Source organism: Lepidochelys kempii, chromosome 1 (assembly GCF_965140265.1).
Source record: "Lepidochelys kempii isolate rLepKem1 chromosome 1, rLepKem1.hap2, whole genome shotgun sequence".
Taxonomy (NCBI): domain Eukaryota; kingdom Metazoa; phylum Chordata; order Testudines; family Cheloniidae; genus Lepidochelys; species Lepidochelys kempii.
The window spans coordinates 270,591,299-270,615,379 of record NC_133256.1 but is presented as its reverse complement, the minus strand read 5'-3'; the positions used below and the strand labels follow the sequence as shown (position 1 = coordinate 270,615,379).

At 39.3% G+C, this 24,081-nt stretch overlaps 1 protein-coding gene across 1 annotated transcript in view; it reads right to left on the bottom strand.

Annotated features, from left to right (window-relative positions):
- Positions 1–24,081, bottom strand: part of DCN (decorin) — a 44,671-nt gene that overhangs the window by 6,992 nt on the left and 13,598 nt on the right. The window contains exons 3-6 of the mRNA XM_073327563.1: positions 12,593–12,705; positions 4,689–4,902; positions 4,341–4,454; positions 2,967–3,060 (exon numbers count right to left, since the gene is read on the bottom strand). Of these exons, the coding sequence (XP_073183664.1) occupies positions 2,967–3,060; positions 4,341–4,454; positions 4,689–4,902; positions 12,593–12,705 (535 nt within the window). The remainder of the gene's footprint in view (positions 1–2,966; positions 3,061–4,340; positions 4,455–4,688; positions 4,903–12,592; positions 12,706–24,081) is intronic.

The following is a 24,081-nucleotide window of genomic DNA, read 5'->3' as shown; positions in this document are numbered from 1 at the left end:
ACGCACTCTCCTGTGGAACTCCATACTATATACAATCCACAGAATCATTTGTCAAGTTAGAGGGTTTTTTTTGCTGTAGCTTTGTGTGAACTGTGTTTTAGGAGACTTAAAAGTAAACTTTAAAAAACATATTGCTGTTCCGGTAGTAGTCACGGATTCACCACAGCGTAAACAGTGGAACCAGGAAGAGGCATCATGCTGAACAGGTGCCGTACCAAAATGTCCTAACACAGACATACACTAAACTGGCCTGTGTCTGAAACATTAACTGCAGCTTAAGGAAGCTATTAAACTGCTTAACCATGATAGGTTCCAGCAGAAGTGAAGTCAAATTCTAGCCTAACTGGGTGGCTACCTACATTTTTATTTAGGCACTTAAATGAAAGTAGCTCTTTTTTTTTTCTGGTTGTTTTTTGGCCCTTGTATTTTATTCAACACACCTGTGGGGATTCTCCCCCTTTGCTCTCCCAATGGCCCTACCTTTCCCTCCTCTTTCTTCAGCCTTCCTCTCTCTGCCCCATCCCCACTAATCTAATTCGCAATTAATCTAAATTTAAAAGCAGGTTGATTGAGCCTCATGGTTTGATAATCCTGCAGCGTGCTGTTGCGTAGTATGAATTTGGCACCACCTTTTTCCCAAGCCAGTAGATTTAATCTAGAGCCCCAGAAAAAAATTGAGTGTTTTTCTAAAGATATCTGCCCTCTATAAGAGTTCTTGCTGTCTGATTAATGAAGTGGTGGTGGCCTCTTCTCCACTTCTTTCATTGTCCAAAGCCATAATCACACCCATCGGAAGTGAACGTGTGAAAAGGAGGTAAAATGGTAGTTCTTCAGAATGAGGAATTTGGAACGTGTAGTTGGATTTGGCTGGAAATATTTGGAAGCTCAACGGTGGTGGGGAAGAAAGGGGAATGCCAGGACCCACACTTCAAAGTAAAATATCAGGATTTTTGTTTTGGAAGGGTTCTTTTTCCTCATTTCTATAAGGTTGTTACATAAGCCACTAACTTTAGACTAAATGGTTGCATTTAAAATATTGCTTCCTGGTCCTTAATTCATAAGTTATTGTATTTTTCTCATATGCTTACAAAAAATTCAGGAGCCTTCCAAATAAGGCATCAGAACATTGTGTATGGCTTTCTGGGTGAAGGTGTATCTGTGATAACACATGGTGACAAAATGAGACATATAGCAGAGAACTGAACATTTTCAGTACTGAAATGTTCTGTTTGGATTTTACAAGCCCCCAAAAGCTTTTCCAAGAGACCGATTCCAAGAAAGAATAAAGGGACTATCCATATTTAAAATATCCAAGAAACTTCATTTGAACCAGTTATATTTACTTCAGTGCATTTAATTCCAGGCCAAACTAATGTAAATAGAGAGGCAAATTCAGCTCCTATTAGCTTCTAATATGTTTTCCAACTGTCTCTCTTCTCTGCCTGCATTCTGTCAGTCAGACGAATGATAGACATATAAGTTATCTCAGGGACAAAAAAAGGCCTTGATAAATTAAATATTCGTCTTCATAAAGCATTATAAAATATCATAATCTTATAACTTCAGAAGCCCCAGTTTGATAATTAACACATTACTGGGCCCATATTACTCTCTGATGGGATGGTTAATGAGAGGTAACCCACGGAATAATTCTACTGGTTTATTAACATCCTCGACTGAAGGACCGGACATCACCCTATATTTTCCTGCATCTAGAGGAACCCCAAAATGCCATTATTAAGATGAAAAAAACCCACCTTCCTGCACAGAGTATGATTCTTTTGCATTGTGCTGTTGACCCAGAGCAGTACAATGCAAAATACTTACCTCACAAACCCCCTCGTCAGCATCAGTATGAGAGTCACAGTGCCTGACTCTCTCAGCTTTGTATAGTCATTTATACCAGTGTAAAGTGAGTGAAGAGTTGGTGTAAAGTGTTACCAAACCATAAGTAAGTGTAGCATTTTACACCTACTTTGCATGCAGTCTGTACCAATGCATATGAGTACACAGTGCGGTGAGAATCATATGCACAATGTTTATTCAAAATATTGCACATGATATTTTCAATCGGTTCACTGAGTCATTGTCCTGGCATGTATTTTTCCACATCAACCTACTTACACCTTCCTCTGAAGCATCTGCTGCTGGCCACTGTCAGAAACAGGATACTGGCCTAGATAGACAATGGGTTTGATCCAGTACGATAATTCCTATGTTCCTATCTATTTCTCTCATCCTACTTTAGGCCTCAATTCAGCAAAGCCTTGATGTACAGGTGTAAGTGCTTTGCTGAATCATAGCAATAGTCCCTAGTGGACATTTTTGCACAACATATCACAAACATTGGATTTCCTAAATTTCCAAAGTTTCCTTATTGTTAATCCTCAAAATTTGAGACCATTTTCCAAAACGGGTTATTGCTAGGTCTGTTCAAAATTAATTCCAGGTAGCAGTGTTTTTGCCTGGTAAATTCCTTAGATTTCAAAAAAGTTGTTTGAGTTGCTCAGTGGCAAAGTCCCGGTGTTCTCACTAAGCCTTGTCTACATGGGGGGTAATATACACTATGGCGGTGTGATTTCTAAAGTTCACTGACATGTTCCACATGAATTGGCCCATGTAGACCCCGCTGGTACGTACTAATGGTTCCCTATTGCGCTCCAACTTAGTACCCTTTCAAACAGCACTATGTTAAAGTGTACTAGGGAACTTTTGAGTGCATACCGGCAGGGTCCATATGGGCCAAATAACACACAACACATTAGTGTGCATTAGAAATCTCACTCCCTTCATGGACATTGCCACACCATGTAGACAAGCTCTGACTTTTCCTGCTAAATGGTTTGGCACATCTCAAGCTAAAAGATTATCACCCTTCTTAACTACAGAGTGATTTCTTCCTATTGTGTGTATTGCAGCTATTGTTTTTTACATAATACTTGTAAGTTATGTGAAAATGTTATTACTTAGCCAAGTTGACAAGTCCAGCTAGACTTTCAGAATCAATTTTGGTGATCTTGTTGCCGTCAAGATGAAGCTCTGTAAGGGATGGAGGAAGGCCTGAAATAGAAGATGTCCCAAAAAAGTTTCAGTATAACTCAAATATAAAAAATGGGCCTGATTCTCAGTTCTATTATGTGTCTTTTATATTGCTAGAGTGGTATAAAAGAGCCTTAGCAAACTGAGATCAGGCCAATTAATTGTGGAGCATGGACCCATCAGAGAAGAGTCATGAATATTGCAACTTGCACTTTGAAAAGTATTTGTTTTAAACATTAAAGAAGAACTTTCACAATGAGGAGAACTTGAAAAGCGTGGATTTTCAAATAGCAGTTCACTTTGAGTGAAATGAAACCCTGTGCTGAGGGCTAATATTCACCAACTAAATCACACATAAATCTTCAAAACAGCTTAAATGGGACTCTGCAGAGAGGTGAATTTCAGCCTGCACACATTTATGTGTGGAGGTGTTAAATTTGGACCCAGATGTCTTTGATAGTTAGCAATAGTGACAAAAGAATTAATTTAAAAATGAAAACTACTGTTGGGTTTTTTACTTTTGTGTAGAGCATATTTAAATATGAATCTTAGTGTGCAAATCCCTTTTATTACAGAAAAACACCCAGGGCCCAATATTTTGACTATCGTAAGCAGTATGTACAAAAGAACAGCCATAACAGAAAATGAGTGGGAGAATAATACTAAATAAAAAACTTCTGGTATTAACTTTCTGAAATTGTGTGCATTTTCACAACAGTTTGCTGGACAAAATATTACTATAGCTACCATCATTTCCTGCAGTTTGGAGCCATTTTGTATATTTTTGAATCCTTTTTGCATAGGCTACACTAGAGATCTATTAGTATAATGAATACAATGAATTACTCAAAAAAATTGCAAATGTTTCCATTTTGCAAATGAATGCTTCTTTGACCCTGAAGATCACACTCACTCACAGTCACAGGGCCTGGTTCTCATCTCATTTACATTGGTTTTACAGTAATCTAACACCATTGAATTAAACAGGGTTACTCCTGATCTACACCATTGTAATTTCAATCAGAATCAGGCCCATAAACATTTTTCCCACTTCCTCTCTCAGCTGGAAGAAATCCCAAATAAACTGGTTTACCTTTGTAACTGAATCTCACGCAGAGCTCTATTAATGGAATATCAAATTGCACCGCCCTTGTACTAGTCCAGTCAAGATTTGGAAGTGCACGGATTTAACTCAAAAGGCTCTGATTGTCTTCTGGTGGAATTTTACCGTGGCCTTGAAGTCTTACTGATCAGTGTATTTTACATGCCTGAATCTGCTAAAATCTCGTAGCTATTCTTACCTCTAGGGATACTAGTAATGTTGGTATCTGAAATACGGATATAGGAGAGCTTCTTCATCCCTTGAAAGGCTCCATTTTCAAGCCCTGAGCTCTTGAGTGGGTTGGTGCCCAGTTCTGCAAACAAAACATGTTTGTGACATGTACAGTAGTTTACATTTATAAGTATTAAACAAAAGAGCATTTTTTTTCCAGTGAATCATGGATAATTTGTCTAATTGCTGTAGACTATCAAGACACTTCTTGGCTTATCCATGTAAAAGATATTTCAAGTACAGTGGGTTAAGAGTAATATCTAGAAAATATATACTACATCAAGTTACTTTAGCAAAAATCTCTTACGATGCATACCTACGACAATCATACTATTCAGTCCATTAAAGACAACTTTCCTCAGCTTGGTGATCTCATTCTCATGGGCACGTAGCTCCTGAAGGCTTTTAGGCATGTTTTCTGGAAGTTCCTTCAGGTTATTCTTGGAGAGGTAAAGTCTCTCCAGTTTCTTCAGTGGAGCAAAGGCTGCAGGGCTGATCTTGCTTATCTTGTTGTTCACAAGGATCAATGCCTGTGAAATAATAAAGGAGATTTTGTAACCTCCATTGTGGGCATAAATTTAGGGTAAAGTTGCATTAAGACTGAAGAATTCAAAAAAACACTGATTTACTGTGTTGGCTGTGTTGAAATGCAATGCAGAATTTCAAAAAATCATAATAGCAAAAGATAAATAACTACAAAAATACCTACAAAACTACTTATGGCCAAATCCTGCTCTCTGGTGCATGTGCAGCTCCTATTGGAGTCCATAAGAATCATGTCTACTTCCAAGGACAAAATATAATCCTTTCATTTGACACCAGTGGGGAAGAGGCAACTCACATAAACATAACTGCATCACCACCTCAGTCTCTGTAGTAATAATAACAATAGGCCAAATCGTGTCACTTAGGGCTCCCTGGATGTGATGGGAATAGGAGTGGGGAGTAATTTGTAACACCTATTTTGGGTTGCAGTATTTTGCCCCTACCACTATGCAGCCAGCCAATTCTCCCCACATTCTACCCAGTCTCTCCAAGGAAGAAAATCTGTGATGACTGCATAAGGAAAGGGCACAATCTAGCCTACTAATAATGTCTGACATTATAACTATCCTTTGGGTCTTCCAGTCTGTACTTGTTAGATTTTTGTCTGACTCAAATCACAAATCACATAGTGTGGCCCTTGAAGTCAATGGGTTTACTCACATGAGTAAGGACAGTTCACTTTAGTAACGATTGCTAGGATCAGCATTTTGGTTTTTAAATCCGATAGTTCAGGGATCATGTCTTAATTTGTAACCCTTACAGCACTGATCACACTGTTGAAGTTTAACAAACAATAATGTAATAAATAGATAAGAAGTTCCTATGCCAATCATTAATGTGAGGACTGTAATAAATCAAGGATAAGGAATGTTATATATTATAGTGAATCCACATGAGGTTCCTTCCATCTTTCCACACATTTATTTATGCTCCTCACAGAGTGTTATGAAGCTAAGCGAATTAATGGTTGTACAATGCCTTGAGAGTACTGGATACAAAGTGCTATGTACATGTAAAGTATAATTATTTTTATATTTATTAGCAGAGCACAGTTCCAGGGCATTCTTGTTCACTTACTGCACCATATTACTGGTAGGAATGTAAAAAAAAAAAACAGATGCCTTCACTCCACATGTTTTGATAGCCCACATATTTTGGTCCCATTCCAATATATTTCTTACCAATTCTTAATCCTCCCATAGTTAAACTTCTGTCAGCTACCAGTATATCTAATGGGGAAAAGCTGAATGTTTGAGTCTTTCATCAATCAGTTAGGCAATAAATAAGTGCCCAGGCGGATATAAGTGTCTGTGGCAGCAACCTCTTCTGAGTGAAAATTGAAAGGTGAAAGTTGAAAAGTGGAATGATAGTTTTGAACAGTGTGTATGTGCACTGTATATTTTTCCCTAATGTATTCCCCTTTCAATTCACCCTAAGTAAAATGAGTAGTATATTTTATATTGGGTCCACAGTGTACACACATACCTGTATATCTCTGCTTTAATTTTGTGAACTAACCAGCAGCAACCAGATTGTTGGGAGGAGGTCACTCATAGTTCAACAGGCTAGTTCACTGACAATAATCCTTTCCCAAAATAATTTTAATGGTCATATAGAAGATATAGTCATAATTCTCACTTACTCTCTTGACACTGATAAGTCAGAAGAACTGCAAGTAGAAGAGGCCAATGTTCTGTCTAATACAATGACCTTTCTCTGAAAATAACCAATGCCACAATTTTTGGAGAAAGCTGTAAATCCCATCCCCAGCATAATGCAGCTAACAACACAATATTAGCACAAGGGAAACAACACTTCTTGGTATCAGCTAGTGGTGAATGTTATGCCCTGAATCATGAGGATTTAATGCCCTTTATCATTTTTAATATAACCAGAGTAACTACAAGGGCTATTGTGAGTAATGTACACTTTTTGTTGATTTTTACCCATGGTGATATTTGTATAAGCACCTAAGTTCCATTGACATTCAGTGGAAATTAGGCCCCTAAGGCACACTAAGGCTACGTTTACGCTACACACCACTGGTACGTGTGGCTACATGCTGTAGTGAAGAGCAGGCTGAGTACATGCTGTGGTGTGTAGTACATGGCAGTGAAAGACTCCAGCAGAGGGGAGGCAATGGGGAATGGCTTCAGCAGCTCCCCACTGATGAATCTTTTCCTAGCTGACATCCTACTGCCAGAGCATTTCCCTGCGGCGGGGAAAGGCGCCAGCTGTGGGGAGCTGTTGGAATCCTTCCCAGCTGCCTCCCATCTGGCAGAGCCTTTCCCTATTGGAGGAATCTTTTCCCGAGGAGGGGAAAGGCTCCAGAAGTGGGGAGGCACCAGGAGACTACACTGCTAAAAATAGTGTAGACAAGGAGGCAGAGCTTGGGCGAGTAGAGAGCCACGTAGGGTATGTACTCGAGTATATACCCACACCCGTCAGGCATGTCTTTACTGTACTTATTGAAGCTGTGCCTCACAGTCGACCTTGCTGTTTAATGTCATGCAAAGGGGACTATGGGTGAATGTACACTACCTGTCGCTACAAGATGGGTGCAGTAAAGATGTACCTCTAGGTGCTTTTTGAAAAGTTTATCAGAAGTCCTACCTTACATTAGTGAGTAACATGTGTTTACTAAAACACTCAGTCAAATACTTCTTTGAATCTGTTTTAAGTTTGCTGCTGTTTAATTAAATTATAGCCTTATCAGCTTCTTTAAAATTCCCTGTTAGTGTACTGGAGGTAGTTTTGGCCAGAATTAGACAGGCACGAGTTTTACAAAAATGTTCAGTAACTCTCTTTATCCCAGATTTTATCTATCTAGTTGATATTAGCAGAATCTGTAGAGCCCCAAGGAGCAGAACTCTTAGTAATGGCTGTAGCCAAAATTGCTTCGGCCGAACTGTGTTCTGCTTACAAAAATGATGTGCTGAATATGACAATGTTCTATTGGGGAAATTTCTGCAAACTTTCAGAAAATCTTCTCAGTTTACAAATCAGACTAGTTATAAAAAGGCACTTCTTACAAAATTTATGTTGTGGGAAAGAAGATGGGTGTTGTGGAAGGTATATTCCATAAGCCAGTGGTTCTTGACCTTTCCTCTACCATGACTCTGCCTCCCATCTCATAGACTCATAGACTTTAAGGCCAGAAGGGACCATCAAGATCAGGTAGACTGGCCTCCTTCACATCGCAGGCCACAGAACCTCACTCACTTTCTCCTGTCATAGACCCATAACCCCTGGCTGAGTTACTGAAGTCATCAAATCATGATTTAAAGACTAACTAGTGCCCCCCATTTAATGATAAGTGAAGGGAAAAGTAGGGTGGTTACCACCCCCTGACAGCCGGGTCAGCACCCCAATTGAAGACCCCCGCCTTAGGCATTTAACATAAGTTATTTTTCACTACGTAGCACAGCACAGAATCTGCAACAGAAGCTTTGGCATGCCTCAGAGCAACAACAATTTCCGAGATTAAGATACCAGTACGGCACCTGGCAATGCCATAACCATGTGTTTTTTTCCATGTCACAATAACTCTATTATACATGGGATTCAGAGAAAAAGAAGTAATTAGCCTTGGAGTGGTAATGTTGACTTTTCTCTGAATGTGCCTCCTATGGTTTACTTGTAACAAAAGTTAAAAAAAAAATAACTTAGTGAGAGTTTAGGGGTCAGTAAAAACATGAACTGAAGGAGAAAAGCCGAGGGAAAACATCTGCAGGCAGTGCTAATGGGGAGGGAGTTGGTGTCCAAACACACACCACATGGGCCAAGTAGCCTGAAAAAGAATCAATCTCACAATGGGGGATTATATCCATCTAGCTCAAAAACAATCACAAATGCACTCTGCTGTTTTGTGCAGAAACAAAAATGCTAGAAGGGAGATGGGTACACTTCAGGTTTCATGACAAGGTGCTGAAAATGTCTGACCCTGGTCTACTCTAGCCCAGCATGGAGCCACTTGGAAGGAAAAAGAAAGGTAACTGATTAGTGCAACGCTTGAACAAGGTTGAGGTATTGGTGGTTATGTGAGATCTGTGTGAGACTGTCACTTTCTATTGCTGGTCTGAAAGAAAGATAAATCTTAAACATACACACACACACGTGAGAGAAAAAGTTGGCGCACACCATTACTTTCCCATAATGCCCAGTTTGAGCAGTGGCTTGGCATGGACATTGGGATACCTAAGCACAGACCATCAATAGTGCCGAAAGGAGACAGGAGGAGAGAAAAAAATAAAGAGGAACAAATAAATCTTGGTATCATAGACACTTCCAAGATAGAATTATCTTTCCTCAAACCCATTTAACTGTGGCTGACAATTTATAACAGTTCTCTATATAAGTCATAGACCGTGTGCTTCCATCACCATCTTCCTTGTATAAATCCCTTTTCCCATTTAGTGGGCCATGGTAGGTGCAGGAGATGGTTTTGTCTTTCACTGCAGGCACAGACTACCAACTAGGAAAGGAGGTAATATTACTTCAGGAGTGGATAACAAACATGCACCTTTTTGAGTGCATTATTTCTTTAGGGCCAAATTCTTATACTGCCTTCACTTTATGTATGGGAATTTTCAGACACAAATAAGATAATAAGGTCAACAGTTACTGAGTCTGTGCACATGTGCAAATTTTACATGAAAACAAAATGGAAGCTGGATGGTGACAATCTAGCTTTAATTATAATACGTAAAGCCTCTCATTGTTTCTTCTTTCTGATGCTCAGCTAGAAGCAGATTGATTTCTTGTCCAACAGCAGACTTCAGTAGGAAGCAGTGCTATTATCAATGCTAATATGAATGTTGTGAGGTGCAATGTCCGATATTGGATCAAAAAAACACAATATTTTCAATGTCTGTATTATGTTTCCCTAAATGTAGTCACAGCTAAATGAATCATTCATAATGATCCTGTCCACTGAAACAAGAAAAAGAAAGCAAACCTAAAATGAGTAAAAACAGAGTATGTGTTTTCAATTGAACGGGCATGTAAACCTACAGCAACTCCCATGACTTCATTAGAGTTTTGCTGGATTCTCACCTCAGCCATTGAGAGAATAAGCAATCCCATAAAGTTTTTTTATTTTAAACTTCCATTTTCTCTGTTTTATGGGTGATAGTGTAAATTACATTTCTGCTCACTTTAGGGTGTCTGGACACTGTCACAGTGGTGTAACAACAACGAGGAGTCTGGTGGCACCTGAAGGACTAACAGATTTATTTGGGCATAAACTTCAGATGCATCTGAAGAAGTGGGTTTTTTTACCCACGGCCAAATAAATCTGTTAGTCTTCCAGGTGCCGCCAGACACCTCATTGGTTTTGTGGATACAGACTAACACGGCTACCCCTCTGATACTTGGGACCATGCAAAGTGGTGTAAAGGGTCTTAAATGTAAATGAGAATCAGTCCTTCAGTAATTTTTTCTGACAAAGCACAGAAATAGAACAAAGAAAATTACTCAGTTGTCCTCTCTATTAGCAATGTTATGGAAAGATCAGAGCAAGAAGGCAGTGGTTAAGATGTTAGGAATATTTTTCATTTTTTGTAATGCCTTTTTTTTTTTCAAAATGTGGACTAGCAAACTGCACACATATGATGTGACAACAATGTAGAAACTTCCATCTCAGAGACTCTCTTTGTTATTCACTAAAATTAGGAGTGGACTGTAAAAAGTTCTTCAAATTATAATCAGCCATAATAAATGATAATATAACATTATTCAGGGCTGTTTTTGCCAGCTGATGATGGTATCCTTATCTGATATTAAATCTCTAACACCTTCTTAGGGGACTTACAAGTAAAAGCAGTTTTTTAAGTTGATGAAAGTTCTTTAATTTCCTAAGCAATTTATTAGATTATTTCATTATGGTGGTGCCTAGATGCAATATTGCCAACTCCAAGCATACAAAACTCATGATTCAGGCACCAAAAAAATCACGAGATATGGCTTCAAAATCAAGAGGGTTTTTTTTAAAATTAATAATATTGGAGTTTTATTTGTCTGACTTCTGTGTTTTAAGTCTTCAGGTCACACTCGGGTCACATTTTCAAACTTTTCTTCACAACCTTTTTTTGAATGAATGCTGAGATCCTCACCTAATTCCATCTCTCCAGGAGCTGAGGCTTTAAGAAAAGCAACAAGTATTCCTAGACTTGTGTTAAAATTGCAAGAGTTGTTAACTCTGGAGCAGCCAACCAAGAACAGTGCCCCATTGTGCTAGGCACTGTACAATCAGAATAGGAGACAGCCCTGCCCCAAACAGCTTGCAATCTAAATAGAGCTGGTTTGCTCATGCAGTAGTCTGCATGGGACTGTGGCTTTGCTTCGGCCTTGGAACAATGTAGCTCGTGACTGTAGTATATATGGGTCCTTACTATACAGTAAATGCAGTGTGCTAACATCATTTGAACACCACACTATAAAGTATGAGGCGAGAGCCAGTCAAATACCAGTATATCCCAGACATCACAGTTAGAGAAATATCTGGGCTATATAAATAATTGATGATCCACAAGCTGTACAGAGGTATGTCATCACCATAATCTCTGAGATACACTTCAACAGGTAGACAAGTGTGTTTTTTAATAAGACCCTTTTTAATAAGACCCTTAGAAATATGTAATTGCAGCAGGTGAAAATCTATAACTAGAGAATCTAAATGGCCCAACAAAGGTGAGGAGCAATGTTTATTGGGCGTAATGATGCTGACTGCTCAAGCAGGCACATTACATAACTAGTTTGTTTTTTTCAGGAAGGATAACAATGTTCTCCACCTTTTATATTAATAGCTAACTCAATTTAAGGTAATAGTTAGTATTAATTTTATGTATTTTTTTCTTTTGGTGCCCAAATGTGTTCCTGGGGGCTCTCAGAATTAAAGGGATGACATAACCTTTCCTTGAAGAGTTTACAAATTAAATTAGACATGTGGGAACAAGGGGGAAACAAGAAAATAAAGATGGTTTTACAAGAAAACGTGGGACAGCAACAAAGATGGTGGGTGAAATCCTGACCCTATTGATGTCAATGGGGCCAAGATTTTATCTAGTGATTTTTTCTCTTTATTAAATGGATATGTTCATTGGTTTATTTTATGTAGGCATCATGGCAGAAGTGTAAGAAGTAGTAAGAAAGAACTCGAATGACAAGAGGGAGTGGGTCTTGTAGAGCACTTCAGTAAGACCCTGATCCAGCAAAGCACATAGACACGTGTTCTGTGAGGAACATAAGCAGTCCCAGAGATGGTGCTGTGGACAAATGGGGCATCACCACTGGCATTGTTAGCAAAGTAGAAGGGATGAAGAACAACTTGAAATGAAACTATGTTGGCTAAACAGGTGGAGAAAGAGTTTTGAAGAGCCTTGAAGCTGATGACAAGAAACTCAGACTTGATGTGGTGAAGAAGGGGGAGCCAGTCCAGTTATTCAAAGAGGGGCACCGACATGATCAGGCAAAGAATATGATCTTAGCAGCAGCATTTCCTAACTTATTGAATGGGAAGCAAAGGGGGTATTGCTGCTTGATTGCACAGTATAAGTGTGAAGTGTAGAAGATACAGCATTAACATATCTCAAGTTTCTTTCTCTAAATTACAGCTCTAAAATGCATCATCTCCTCCTCCCATTTTCAACAACTGTCAATTCATTATTCACTTACATGGAGATCCTTTAAGTTCTTGAAATCCCCTTCCTTTATTTCAGTGATTTTGTTGTTCTGTAAATCGAGCAGGGTTGTGTCTGAGGGAAGATCCCTTGGCACTTTCTCCAGGCCTGTGGAGGGAGAAGAGGAGAAGCAATCAGCTCCAAAAGCATTAACCAGCTTTGAAGAAGGCCAAGATTTTTCTTGGCAACATTTAATTTTTCAACAAACCAGCCCTCTCAAGGATTAATTTTCTGAGCGGCTTTAAACAGATCTTTCCTAGAGTTTTTCAGTCCCCATCCAGTCAAAAGGGGGCCGTGCTTTTCATTTTGTCATGTCATGTCAAAAGACATTTATTCATATTTCCACTCCACCATTTTCTGAGAATTTTTCAAACCTATAATTCTATACAGTGTAAGGGACTCAATTTTGCAAACCCTTTCTAATCCAATTTATTGCCCTGGCTTTAGCGAATTCCTTGAAGAATCAGATTAGCTGGATCAGGCCCTAGATTTCTGTCTGTTATTTTCACTGCATACAGGGCTTCTGTGAACAGAAACCATTCCTACCTCTTAGATTATGCTCGATTTTAGAGGTATGCTTAATTACAGTTACTTTGCTTAATTACAGTTACTGCAAGTAAATGAAGTCTCCAAAAAATATTAGATGGGCCCAATCCTGCCCCCACTCAAGTGAAAGGCAAAACCTCCCCTTGATTTTAATGGGCGACAAAATCAGAACTTAACTTCAGAAGCTGCTAGTAGTTTTCATTTTCACCCCATCACTCCTATATACACACAAAATATTGAAGCTGAGAATGATTGAACAAACTTGAACAAACTTGCAGTAAAGATGACAATATCTCAACTCCACCTTAAAAAAACAAAACAGAAAAAGACATTTTTCTTTAAGCTGAAGCTAGATCCAAGTTTTATGGAGAACAGATCTCTGGGTTTCAGTATGCCGAAATGTCAGAATGCAGGGATGCCAAAAGAACATCGGACAATTTAAATTAAAGACTCTCTTTGGGACCATTTTCTGAATAGCTGATATGTAGCTCCGATGAAGTAATGGAAATAAAATTACTTAGTGTTGAATATTACAAGCTTTGCCCAATTTTCCTTTTGTGCTATGACTTAGTCTGATGAAAACCTCACAACAGATATAAAGTTACCTATTTTCTTTCCTAACTAATGAGTCTGGTTTTAACAAAATGCAAAATATTGTATGAGAGAGGGCAGAGATAATTTATAGATACTAATAATGTCTTTGTATGCACAACGAACAGAAGTAGAACTCTCTGGACTTGTTTAGGACAGACATTCTATCGGTAATACTGTAAACTAATATAAAATATACTTGAAATCTCCTCAGAAAGGATTTGAACTTCTTAGATGGATGTTTTTAGTCTGACCCAGTCCTGAGTTGTCTCTGAAAGGTCACTCTATTGGTATGTCTCCGATATGGTGATACATTCTGGCTATTATGTTGTTTGCAAACTGATGAAGAACAATTTTTCTTTTCATGTTTTTTCTTTTAAAATAAAATAAAAAATACTCTGCAACATCAAGCCCTGATGCTGTAAACATGTAAGCACACGCTTAAAGTTAGTCATATTCATAAATGTTTGCAGGTTTGGAGCCTGTGTTTCTATCCTGAAATCCAGTTTTGGGGTGAAAAGTCCTTGTTTTTTATATAGAGAGAAATGCCTCTTTTAATAGTTTGCCGCAATTCACCAAAATAACTCCCAACCCCCTCTGTAGACACAGAGAGAGAGAGTTTACTTTGGTGAATTATGGCAAACTATCAAAAGAGGCATTCCTTTGGTAATATATTTAACTGAGCTTTATAACTATCACTGTTATTTAAAAATGTTTCTGTTCGCTAACTGCATACATTTCCAGCACTACCTGCCAAACTTTGGATAATGAGTGACCATGCCTGAAACCAAGGAGAGATAAATAATTTATGTAACCATTGTGGAGACTTTATTCCGATATAGTATAAATCTACACTTGCGTTGATGTGTAGAGTACACACACTGCACACCCAGCTACCATAGGCATAAATAGCAGTGGAGATGGTGAGGCAGAGGGCATATGTGGATAGAATAGACTAGAGTGCCCTACACACCTAAATCCTATAATGTACAGCCTCATGGAATCGTAGCACTGGAGGGGACCTGCACTCATATCTAGACCATCCCTGACAGGGGTTTGTCTAACCTGCTCTTAAAAATCTCCAGTGATGGAGATTCCACAACCTCCCTAGGCAATATATTCAAATGCTTAACCACCCTGACAGTTACAAAGTTTTTCCTAATGTCCAACCTCAACCATCCTTGCTGTAATTTAGTACATTTCTTCTTTCTCAGAGGTTAAGGCAAATAATTTTTCTCCCTCTGCCTTGTAACAACCATATGTACTGAAAACTGTTATCATATCGCTTCTCAGTCTTCTCTTCTCCAGACTAAACAAACCCATTTTTTAAAATCTTCCCTCACAGGTCATGTTTTAGACCTTTAATCGTGTTTGTCGCTCTTCTCTGCACTTTCTCCAATTTGTCCACATCTTTCCTGAAATGTGGCACCCAGAACTGTACACAGTACTCCAGCTGAGGACTTATCAGCATGGAGTAGAGCGGAAGAATTACTTCTCATGTCTTGCTTACAACACTCCTGATTGTTTGCTGTTCTTGCAACAGTGTCACACTGTTGATTCATATTTTGTTTGTGATCCACTCTGACCCCCAGATCCCTTTCTGCAGTACTCCTTCTTACGTTGTAATTTTCAACTTTTTATGTGTGCAACTGATTGTTTCTTCCTAAATGGAATACTTTGCATTTGTCCTTATTGAATTTCATCCTATTTTCTTCAGACCTTTTCTCCAGTTTCTCCAGATCATTTTGAATTTTGATCCTATCCTCCAAAGCACTTACAACCCCTCCAAGCTTTGTATTGTCTGCAATTATTATAAGTGTACTCTCTATGCCATTATCTAAATCATTGATGAAGATAGTGAACAGAACCAGAACAAGAACTGATCCCTGTGGGACCTCACTCAATATGCCCTTCCAGCTTGATTGTGAACCACTGATAACTACTCTCTGGGAACAGTTTTCCAACCAGTTATGCACCCACCTTATAGTAGCTCCATCTAGGTTGTATTTCCCTAGTTTGCTTATGAGAAGGTCATGCAAAACAGTATCAGAAGCCTTACTAAAGTCAAGATATACCATATCTACAGCTTCCCCCTATTCACATGGCTTGTTACCCCGTCAAAAAAAGCTGTTAGCTTGGTTTGATACAATTTGTTCTTGACAAATCCATGCTGCTGCTTATTACCTTATTATATTCTAGGTGTTCGCAAATTGATTGCTTAATTATTTGCTCTATTATCCTTGTGGGTACTGAAGTTAAGCTAACTGGTCTGTAATTCCCTGGGCTGTCCTTATTTCCTTTTTTATTGACGGAAACTATATTTGACCTTTTCCAGTCCTCTGAAATCTCTCCCATCTTCCATGACTTTTCAAAGATAACTGCTAATGGCTCAGTTATCTCCTCAGTCAGCTCCTTGAGTATTCTAGGATGTATTTCATCAGGTCCTGGCATCTTGAAGTCATCTAACTTGTCTAAGTAATTTTTAACTTTTTCTTCCCCTATTTTAACTTCTGATCCTACCTCATTTTCACTGGCATTCACTATGTTAGACGTCCAATAATTACAAACCTGTTTGGTGAAAACCAAAACAAAAAAGTCATTTAACACTTCTGCCTTTTCCACATTTCTTGGTATTATTCCCTCCCCCTTGGCCCCCCCAATTGCGTAATGGGCCTACCCTGTCCTTGGTCTTCCTCTTGCTTCTAATGCATATATAGAATGTTTTCTTGTTACCCTTGATGTCTCTAGCTAGTTTAATCTCATTTGTGCCTTGGCCTTTCTAATTTTGTCCCTACATACTTGTGTTCTTTGTTTATAGTCATCGTTTGTAATTTGACTAGTTTCCACTTTTTCCACTGCATGCATCCGATGAAGTGAGCTGTAGCTCATGAAAGCTTATGCTCAAATAAATTTGTTAGTCTCTAAGGTGTGACAAGTCCTCCTTTTCTTTTTGCGGATACAAACTAACATGGCTGCTACTCTGAAACCTGTCACTTTTTTTAGGACTCTTTTTTGAGTTTCAGATAATTGAAGATCTCATGTGTTCTATGTTCCTCTTTTAACTCTTGAATTAAGGCTGTGCAGCGTTTCCACATCAGTATTGGTGTGGGTTTGATGTGTTCACAAATCTCAGTCCCAAAGTGCATGGAACATGAGCTATGGATATTCATATGGAGTGGCCACCGTTACAAAGACACTAGTTACCACAAACGGTGCCTTCTGAGGTAGCACAATTATTTCCTTAAACTTAAAACAACAAGTTTTCCCTATTCTTAGCTTAGGAAAATAAGCTGTGGTTATGCAATGCTGTAGTAATTGTGGATAAATATAGACTGTTAATGGTGACCATCATAGCCAACAAGAACTAGGAATCCCTGATCCTGTGGATGTTCCAGGTAAAGGTGCCTTTTTGTCTAACTTTTACTTCTTAACAAACATACAAGGTAGGGATGTTTCACTTTCAGCCTCTATGAACCAAAATGTCAGTTATTTTCACAAATCCAGCATGCACCAGATCATAGAGGGGCTCACATAGCTGTATATCATCCTTGTACTACCATGAATGTTCCACATAGGACTAATTACAAACTTTAGCCAAAATTTTCAAAAATAGATGCCTGAAGTTGGGCTCCCAAACCCATATGTAGGGACATCAGTGGCCTGATTCTCAAAACTGTTGAACACCTAGCAAGTCCCACTAACCTCCATGGCAGCTATTGGGTGCTCAGCAACTTTGGAAATAAGGCTAGTTATTTAGGTGTCTAAATATGGATTTAGGGGCCTAATTTTGGGCACCTATTTTTGTTAAGCCTGGTCTTCTTTTAAGCATACTATTTTTAAAGACCCTGTGTTATATATCAAGACTTTGTCTGATCATTGCCAACCTGAAACATAAAACATCCGATACAAAGTTTTCAGATTTGGGCTTTTCAACTTTAGGCTTTTAAATCCATATGAAAGTTGTCTAATATTAGGCAACCAAGTTTAAATATTTTGGCTCTGATATTTATCAAAACTAAGCATAATATACATTTAATCAATGGATTCTTAATTACATTAACATCCAAAAGCTTTTGTACAACAGAACCATCCTGCTTGAGATGAGTTATGAGTGCTACCTTCTGAGAACAAGATGACTAGCTGTGACAGGTTGTAACTGGCCCTTTGAGAGCCCCAACTACACCCCAGTCCAAGAAAAGAACAGTGAAGTTGGGTCCTCCAGGCCTGCCTAGAGAGACTGCATAGATGCAGCCAATCAGAGCCCAGTAGACTCAGATAAAAGGAGCTGTAGGGGCTCTGCATGTCAGTCTCTGACTGGGAGAAGAGGGATGAGGAAGGGGGCTTGGCTTAGACCGGACGCTTGATGGGCTGATTTACTGGCCCTAAGAATGAGAGAACCTAAGAGCTGTAACCTTAAGTTAATGGGTGAAAGGAAAGGGGCTATGTGGGAAAAGGCTCAGGGAATAGCAGCAGTGAACTGGAAGCAGTGGTATATGGCTGCTGTATATAGGGTCCCTGGGTTGGGACTTGGAGTAGTGGATGGGCCTGAGTTTCCCCCACTGGCAGTAGTGAAGTAGCCTAAGTGGCTCCTTTAGAAGTCTGATCAGAGAACTGGATTTAAAGGCGTCTAGAGGTGTTGAAGAGAGAAGGCACCTTCAGGAAGGAGGGGCTGAGTCCAGCTTGAGCTGGGGTTTGAAAGACTTTTGTTCTGGACTTCAATAGCCTACAAGGGGCTCATCCATTTGACTGTCTGACTTAGCCAGAGGGCTGAGCCACGGAAGATGTGCCTAGCGAGGTCAGCTACCTACAGAGGGCACCAGCAGTAAGTGAAAAAAGATTCCAGCATCACACCCAGCCAACAAGAGGCACTGAGGAGGTGAGCACTCCCTGTCACACTGGTAAGAATCAAATTGGCATCATATACTCTTCCATCTGTGTTCAGGGCATGGAACTGTCCGATATGGCATAAGCTTCTCCACATTTCACAGCTAAAAAACATTACCCCTAACTTAGAGCTGGATCCTACTCTCATTAAAGTCAATGGCAAAACTCATATTGATTTCTATGGTGCAGGATCAGGGCCTCAGTGCATTAGCCATGTTACTTGGTTCATATACAAATTTGCCTTCAGCCAGAGGCATGGTTGTGATAACACTGATGACTATGAACATGTGCTAAAATAGCACTTTTCAGTTGAAACAATTCTGTCATAAGAGGGGTTTACTGTAAAACAAAGAGCTTATCAGGTTTTTACACAAATATTAAAATGGTTAAATCATTTGTATTCCCATTAATATCTGTACCTTATAGTTGCCAATAAAGGACTTCTATTTATTTTTAAATAAAATAGTGTATGTGATTTAAGCAGTTAAGGTAGGGAGGTATGGCACACTAGAAACAATACAATTGTAATATTATCTGATGCCCAGGGAACATGTTCAGTATGTATGCTTGTATTACCACTGAAGGGGTTACTCGCTAGAGACTAGACCTCAAGGTGTATTTTTAGACTGAACACTTCAAGTTTCAAATATCTGTGACCCACATCTTCAAGCTTCATATATGAATGAGAAATGGGAAATCGTTTTGGATTAATTAAAATGAATCATAAGTGACACATGTGATGCAAACCTTGGTACAATCATCAAACATCTGTTTGTAATTTTGGCACTAGCAATATAAAAATGAATTTGTAAATGTTTCCTATGCTTTTCTTTTAAACAGAGAAATTTACAGTAACATCAAAAGTCTGTTTCATATATATTATGTATAGACATATATATAATTCCCACCCTTAAAACACTAAACTTAGTATACACAATGTATAGTGTATGTTACCTACATGCTTCTACTGCAGCAAATTATTTCTTTAAAAAGCCTAAAGGGGTGGGGAGAAACAGTGGGGAAGAAGCAGGGATTTTTGCTGAATCCTCTGTCTGTATGCATGTGCAGAGAACAGCACAGAGCATTTAGAAGTTCCCAGAATGCCTAGAGGGGTGGTAGTTACTAGGCATGCTGAATAGTTGTCTCTGGGGCTGTGCAGAGGGTTTTCATTAAGGGCAAGCAAACTACCAAGGTCCACACATTCATGGTCATGATCAGCCAGCTGGAGCACAGTGGGGAAAAAAGGCTATAAATAGTGGAAGATGGAGGCAGCACTATGGGCTCAATGGTTGAATAATGCAGGACTGAGTTGTGTCCTACAGCCAGACTCCCTATCTCGCTGGACCCTGAGGAAGCAGCCAACTACTGACTCCAGAATTGGAATTGCTGAAGACTGAGTGGTTTCAGAGTAGCAGCCGTGTTAGTCTGTATTCGCAAAAAGAAAAGGAGTACTTGTGGCACCTTAGACTAACCAATTTATTTGAGCATAAGCTTTCGTGAGCTACAGCTCACTTCATCAGATGCATACTGTGGAAAGTGTAGAAGATCTTTTGATACACACAAAGCATGAAAAAATGCTTTGTGTGTATCAAAAGATCTTCTACACTTTCCACAGTATGCATCTGATGAAGTGAGCTGTAGCTCACGAAAGCTTATGCTCAAATAAATTGGTTAGTCTCTAAGGTGCCACAAGTACTCCTTTTCTTTGAGGGAGAGTATATGATTGTATAATTAAAGACCAAATTGTAATGCACATGTAACCAGTGCCACCTTCACTTTGTTTCCCTTTTAAATTGTTCAGCAATGAGAATTGACTCAGTGCTATAGAACGATATAGTACTTGGTAGACACCATTAGTCTGCCCTCATCACATGTAATTTACGAGATCCGTAGGAGGTGGAGATCTCACAACCTACCTTAAAATATTCACAGTGAATGAGACTAAATCCTGTAGAGCCCTTGTGCGTTCTGTGTGCACCATACACAATGTGGTTTGAGGACTTGATGCCACAAGGTGCTGAGCAATTCCTTGGGGGGGAGAGTGCCCTTAACTCCCATTGACTTAAATGGGGTCAAACTGGCAGGGTTAAGCCTTTCATGAGATAAGTACTTCATAGCCCCCCTTGCCTCACTCACAGCACATATGTACATTCTTTACAATGCAGCTTGCCATACGCGGTGCGCTATGAAACCTATCTCCTTCTCTCTGAGCACTGCTAATAAATAGTACCCAGTTGTACTGCATATAGTACAACTCAGTCAAATCAAAATCCTATTTCACTGCAACCACTCAGCCACTTTCCTGCAATGCAAGTTCTAATGTTCTACCTCAGGTACTCTATTTTCATGTCACCAATTTGTGACCGTTAGGAAGATGTCATAGGTAGGTTTATCTACCACTAATTGCTTTCTTTTTTTAACTGGTCTCAAACATTGCATACTACATTTCACCCATGTTCTCCTAACATTACATTTATACACACAAGTAAACAGAGGAACTAATATACAGCTGTTTTCTAAAGATATCACAGATTTCTGGTGATGATAAATGTCATCAAATGTGTTTGAGGCATGTTTTCCTGGACTAGGAGATCACTAGCATTCTTTTCCTACAACTCATCAGGGACCACCCTAGGCTTTGTGAGGTGCTGGGCAACAAAAGGTGTGTGAGTCCCCATGGACACTTCAGTAATCTATATGGATCATTTTCTGGGGGGAGGGCTTAACAACTGGACAGGGGATCAGAGCTCTTGTCTGTGAGGGTTGGTATAGATCAAGCAACTTGTCTGTGTGGGCCCCTATTTACATATACACTTCTTATCACCATAGTATCTGAGGACTCCACAAACGTTCCTGAATTTATCCTCACAACACCTGTGAGCTTTGAAAAATATTAACTCTATTTTTCAGCTCAGAAAACCAAGACACAGACATTAAGTGACTTGCCCAAGGGCACATAGCATCTTTGTGGTAAAGCCAGAGACTGAACCCAGGTCTCCTAAGGTTCAGGCCAGCACTTTGACCACAAGACCATCCTTCCTTTCTCTCTATAAAGGGTCTTCAATCTCATCTTTTCAGGGGTGTGTCATGGTAGCAGTCACAGAAGTCATTGATGTGACATATGGCATGTTTCAAAAAATATATTGTATATAAGAGATCATATACATTGTATGTGTGTTATACTGATACGCTAGAAACAGGTTCAAGCAACAAAGTTAGCATGTGGGTTTTGAATATTCAGGGTGTTTTGAGCCAAGATGTTGGTTATGCTCATTATAAAGATAAGGACCATCATTATTTGCTACAATTAGAGCCAGATCCAGGTCTGGATTTCCAACACGCCAAAGTTCAGGATTACTGATATCTGAAGTTTGGGTTCAGAGCCTTCTCTGGTATATGAATGTCTTAATGCAAACTCTGTTGTTGCAATGTTGAGACCATATATTCAAAATAATATATAGGCAGTGCTAGGGTTGCTAACCCTCCAGGATTGTCCTGACATCTTCAGGAATTAAAGATTCATCTTCAATTAAAGACTGTCATGTGATGAAATCCCCAAGAATATGTCCAACCAAAATTGGCAACCCTAGGCAGTACAGATCATAAAGTTCTATTACAACTGTAACTGAGCAATGTGGTGCATGATGTATTTTACATTGTATATATTTAATAATATAAACTGCACTATAGTAAACAGAGATGGGCCTGAATCAAATCCCTGAATAAACTCTCTACCACGAACTCTAGCAGAGGCCAAAATCCAAATACAGAGATGAATGTTGTGGTTCAGGTGTCAGTTTTACCAACAGTCACAATACTATCACAAAAGTCATAATTTAAGGCTCTTTTAAAATGTTGCTCTTGTAGACAGCTGAGGAATTTGGGCTGAGCCACTTGTAATTCCCAGCGGTAGTCATCAGAGGCTGCTCTCCTGATTGAGTAGGTCTCTGCAGCAGCTGCTTGCATTTCCTGTGCACACAGCTCTGGGCTTTGAGAACATGCACAGCCAATAAGTGCTCTGGCAAAAAAAAACAACAGGGAGAGAATGTGGAAGACTGCACCACTGAGCTAACCAGCACTTCCCGTCCCCTTAATGATGCAGTAAGTGGAGTCTGGAGGACTGAGAGTTTGAGATGGGGAATGGAGCAAGGCGAGTGGAATGTCTAGCTTGGGAAAAATAGTTGGACTTGGAGATTGCTATTTTGGGGGTGGAAGTCTGCTTCATGATTTTTGAATTCACAAACGATGCATTTCAAAATGTACTGAAAATATGTTCTGTACTGTGTGGCATTTGCAAATGGCAATAATTTACTAACTGCTTCCTGTGATCCGTGAAATAAGAAATTATTCTGAGGAATATCCAGAACTCCCCTCCCATACTTGTCTACTGTAAAAGTGAAATGTCACTTGTCTGCTACTAAGTCACTAGTGCTATTGGGTAATGTCTGCAGAGGTGCTGAAGTGACTTAAGAGTCTAATGGACAGTGTGATTGTTAAAAAGACTATCCATTGGCTTTGTTTTGTTTTACACCCAAAAAGCTGACGCGCCCTTGAGAATATATCTGAGTGTTACCAGCAATCTTCTTTGTAAAGGTGACCAGCAAAGCTCTTTCAAGTGTGTTCACTTTTCAGCTTATGAGACTTTTGGTCCACGAAGATCCACTTTGGTTTGGGCAAAAATAAAGCCATTGTTTCCCGATTTATTTTTTAAAATACGAATAGAGGCTCTGAGCCACCCCATGGGAAAACATGTGCAACAGACTAAACGTCACCTTCTGCTAAAGCAGTTGTCAATAGCATTCCCTTCTTTTTTTTTTTTTCATACTGCATTTACTTATCCGTTGCTACTTCCCAACGCAGAGACCGAGGAAGGTGAAACTGCACATGTGCCACAGTCAAATACAAAGTTCTCAGGTACTGCCGTGATAAAAATTGATACAGGCGTTTGCACAGGCTCTGAATGAGGGGGGGTCTCGCCTTGAGTGCCCCTTCTCACTTTCATGCACCGGTGTGAGGGCGTGACAGATCCTGACCTTTTTCTCTGAGAGTTAACTAACCAACATGGTGTGCATTTCAGAATGTATATTTAACTGTAATTACAGTAGTCACACTTCCAGGATTGCCAGCTGCAGTGTTCAAAAGACGTGTCGGGACCATGAGATTTGCTTAAAATTAAAAATCATAAGACTGCAAAAAAAAAAAGGTTTGAGGTATTTTTCTTTGTCTTTTGATCCTGTAGAGTCTCACTTGGGTCGCATTTTTCAAGTTTTCTCCAGAGCCAAGAGAGCTAGAAATTTACTTTATATGAGAATCTCGGATTTCCTTAAATCATTTGTTTCCAGGAGCTGGGGCTTTAAGTGAAAAGTCAGATATCACAAGACTCATGTTAAAAGTGCCAAAGCTGACAGTACTTCATTTTGCCTGGTGGTAGCTAGTGATATAAATTATCCACTCAGGAAACAG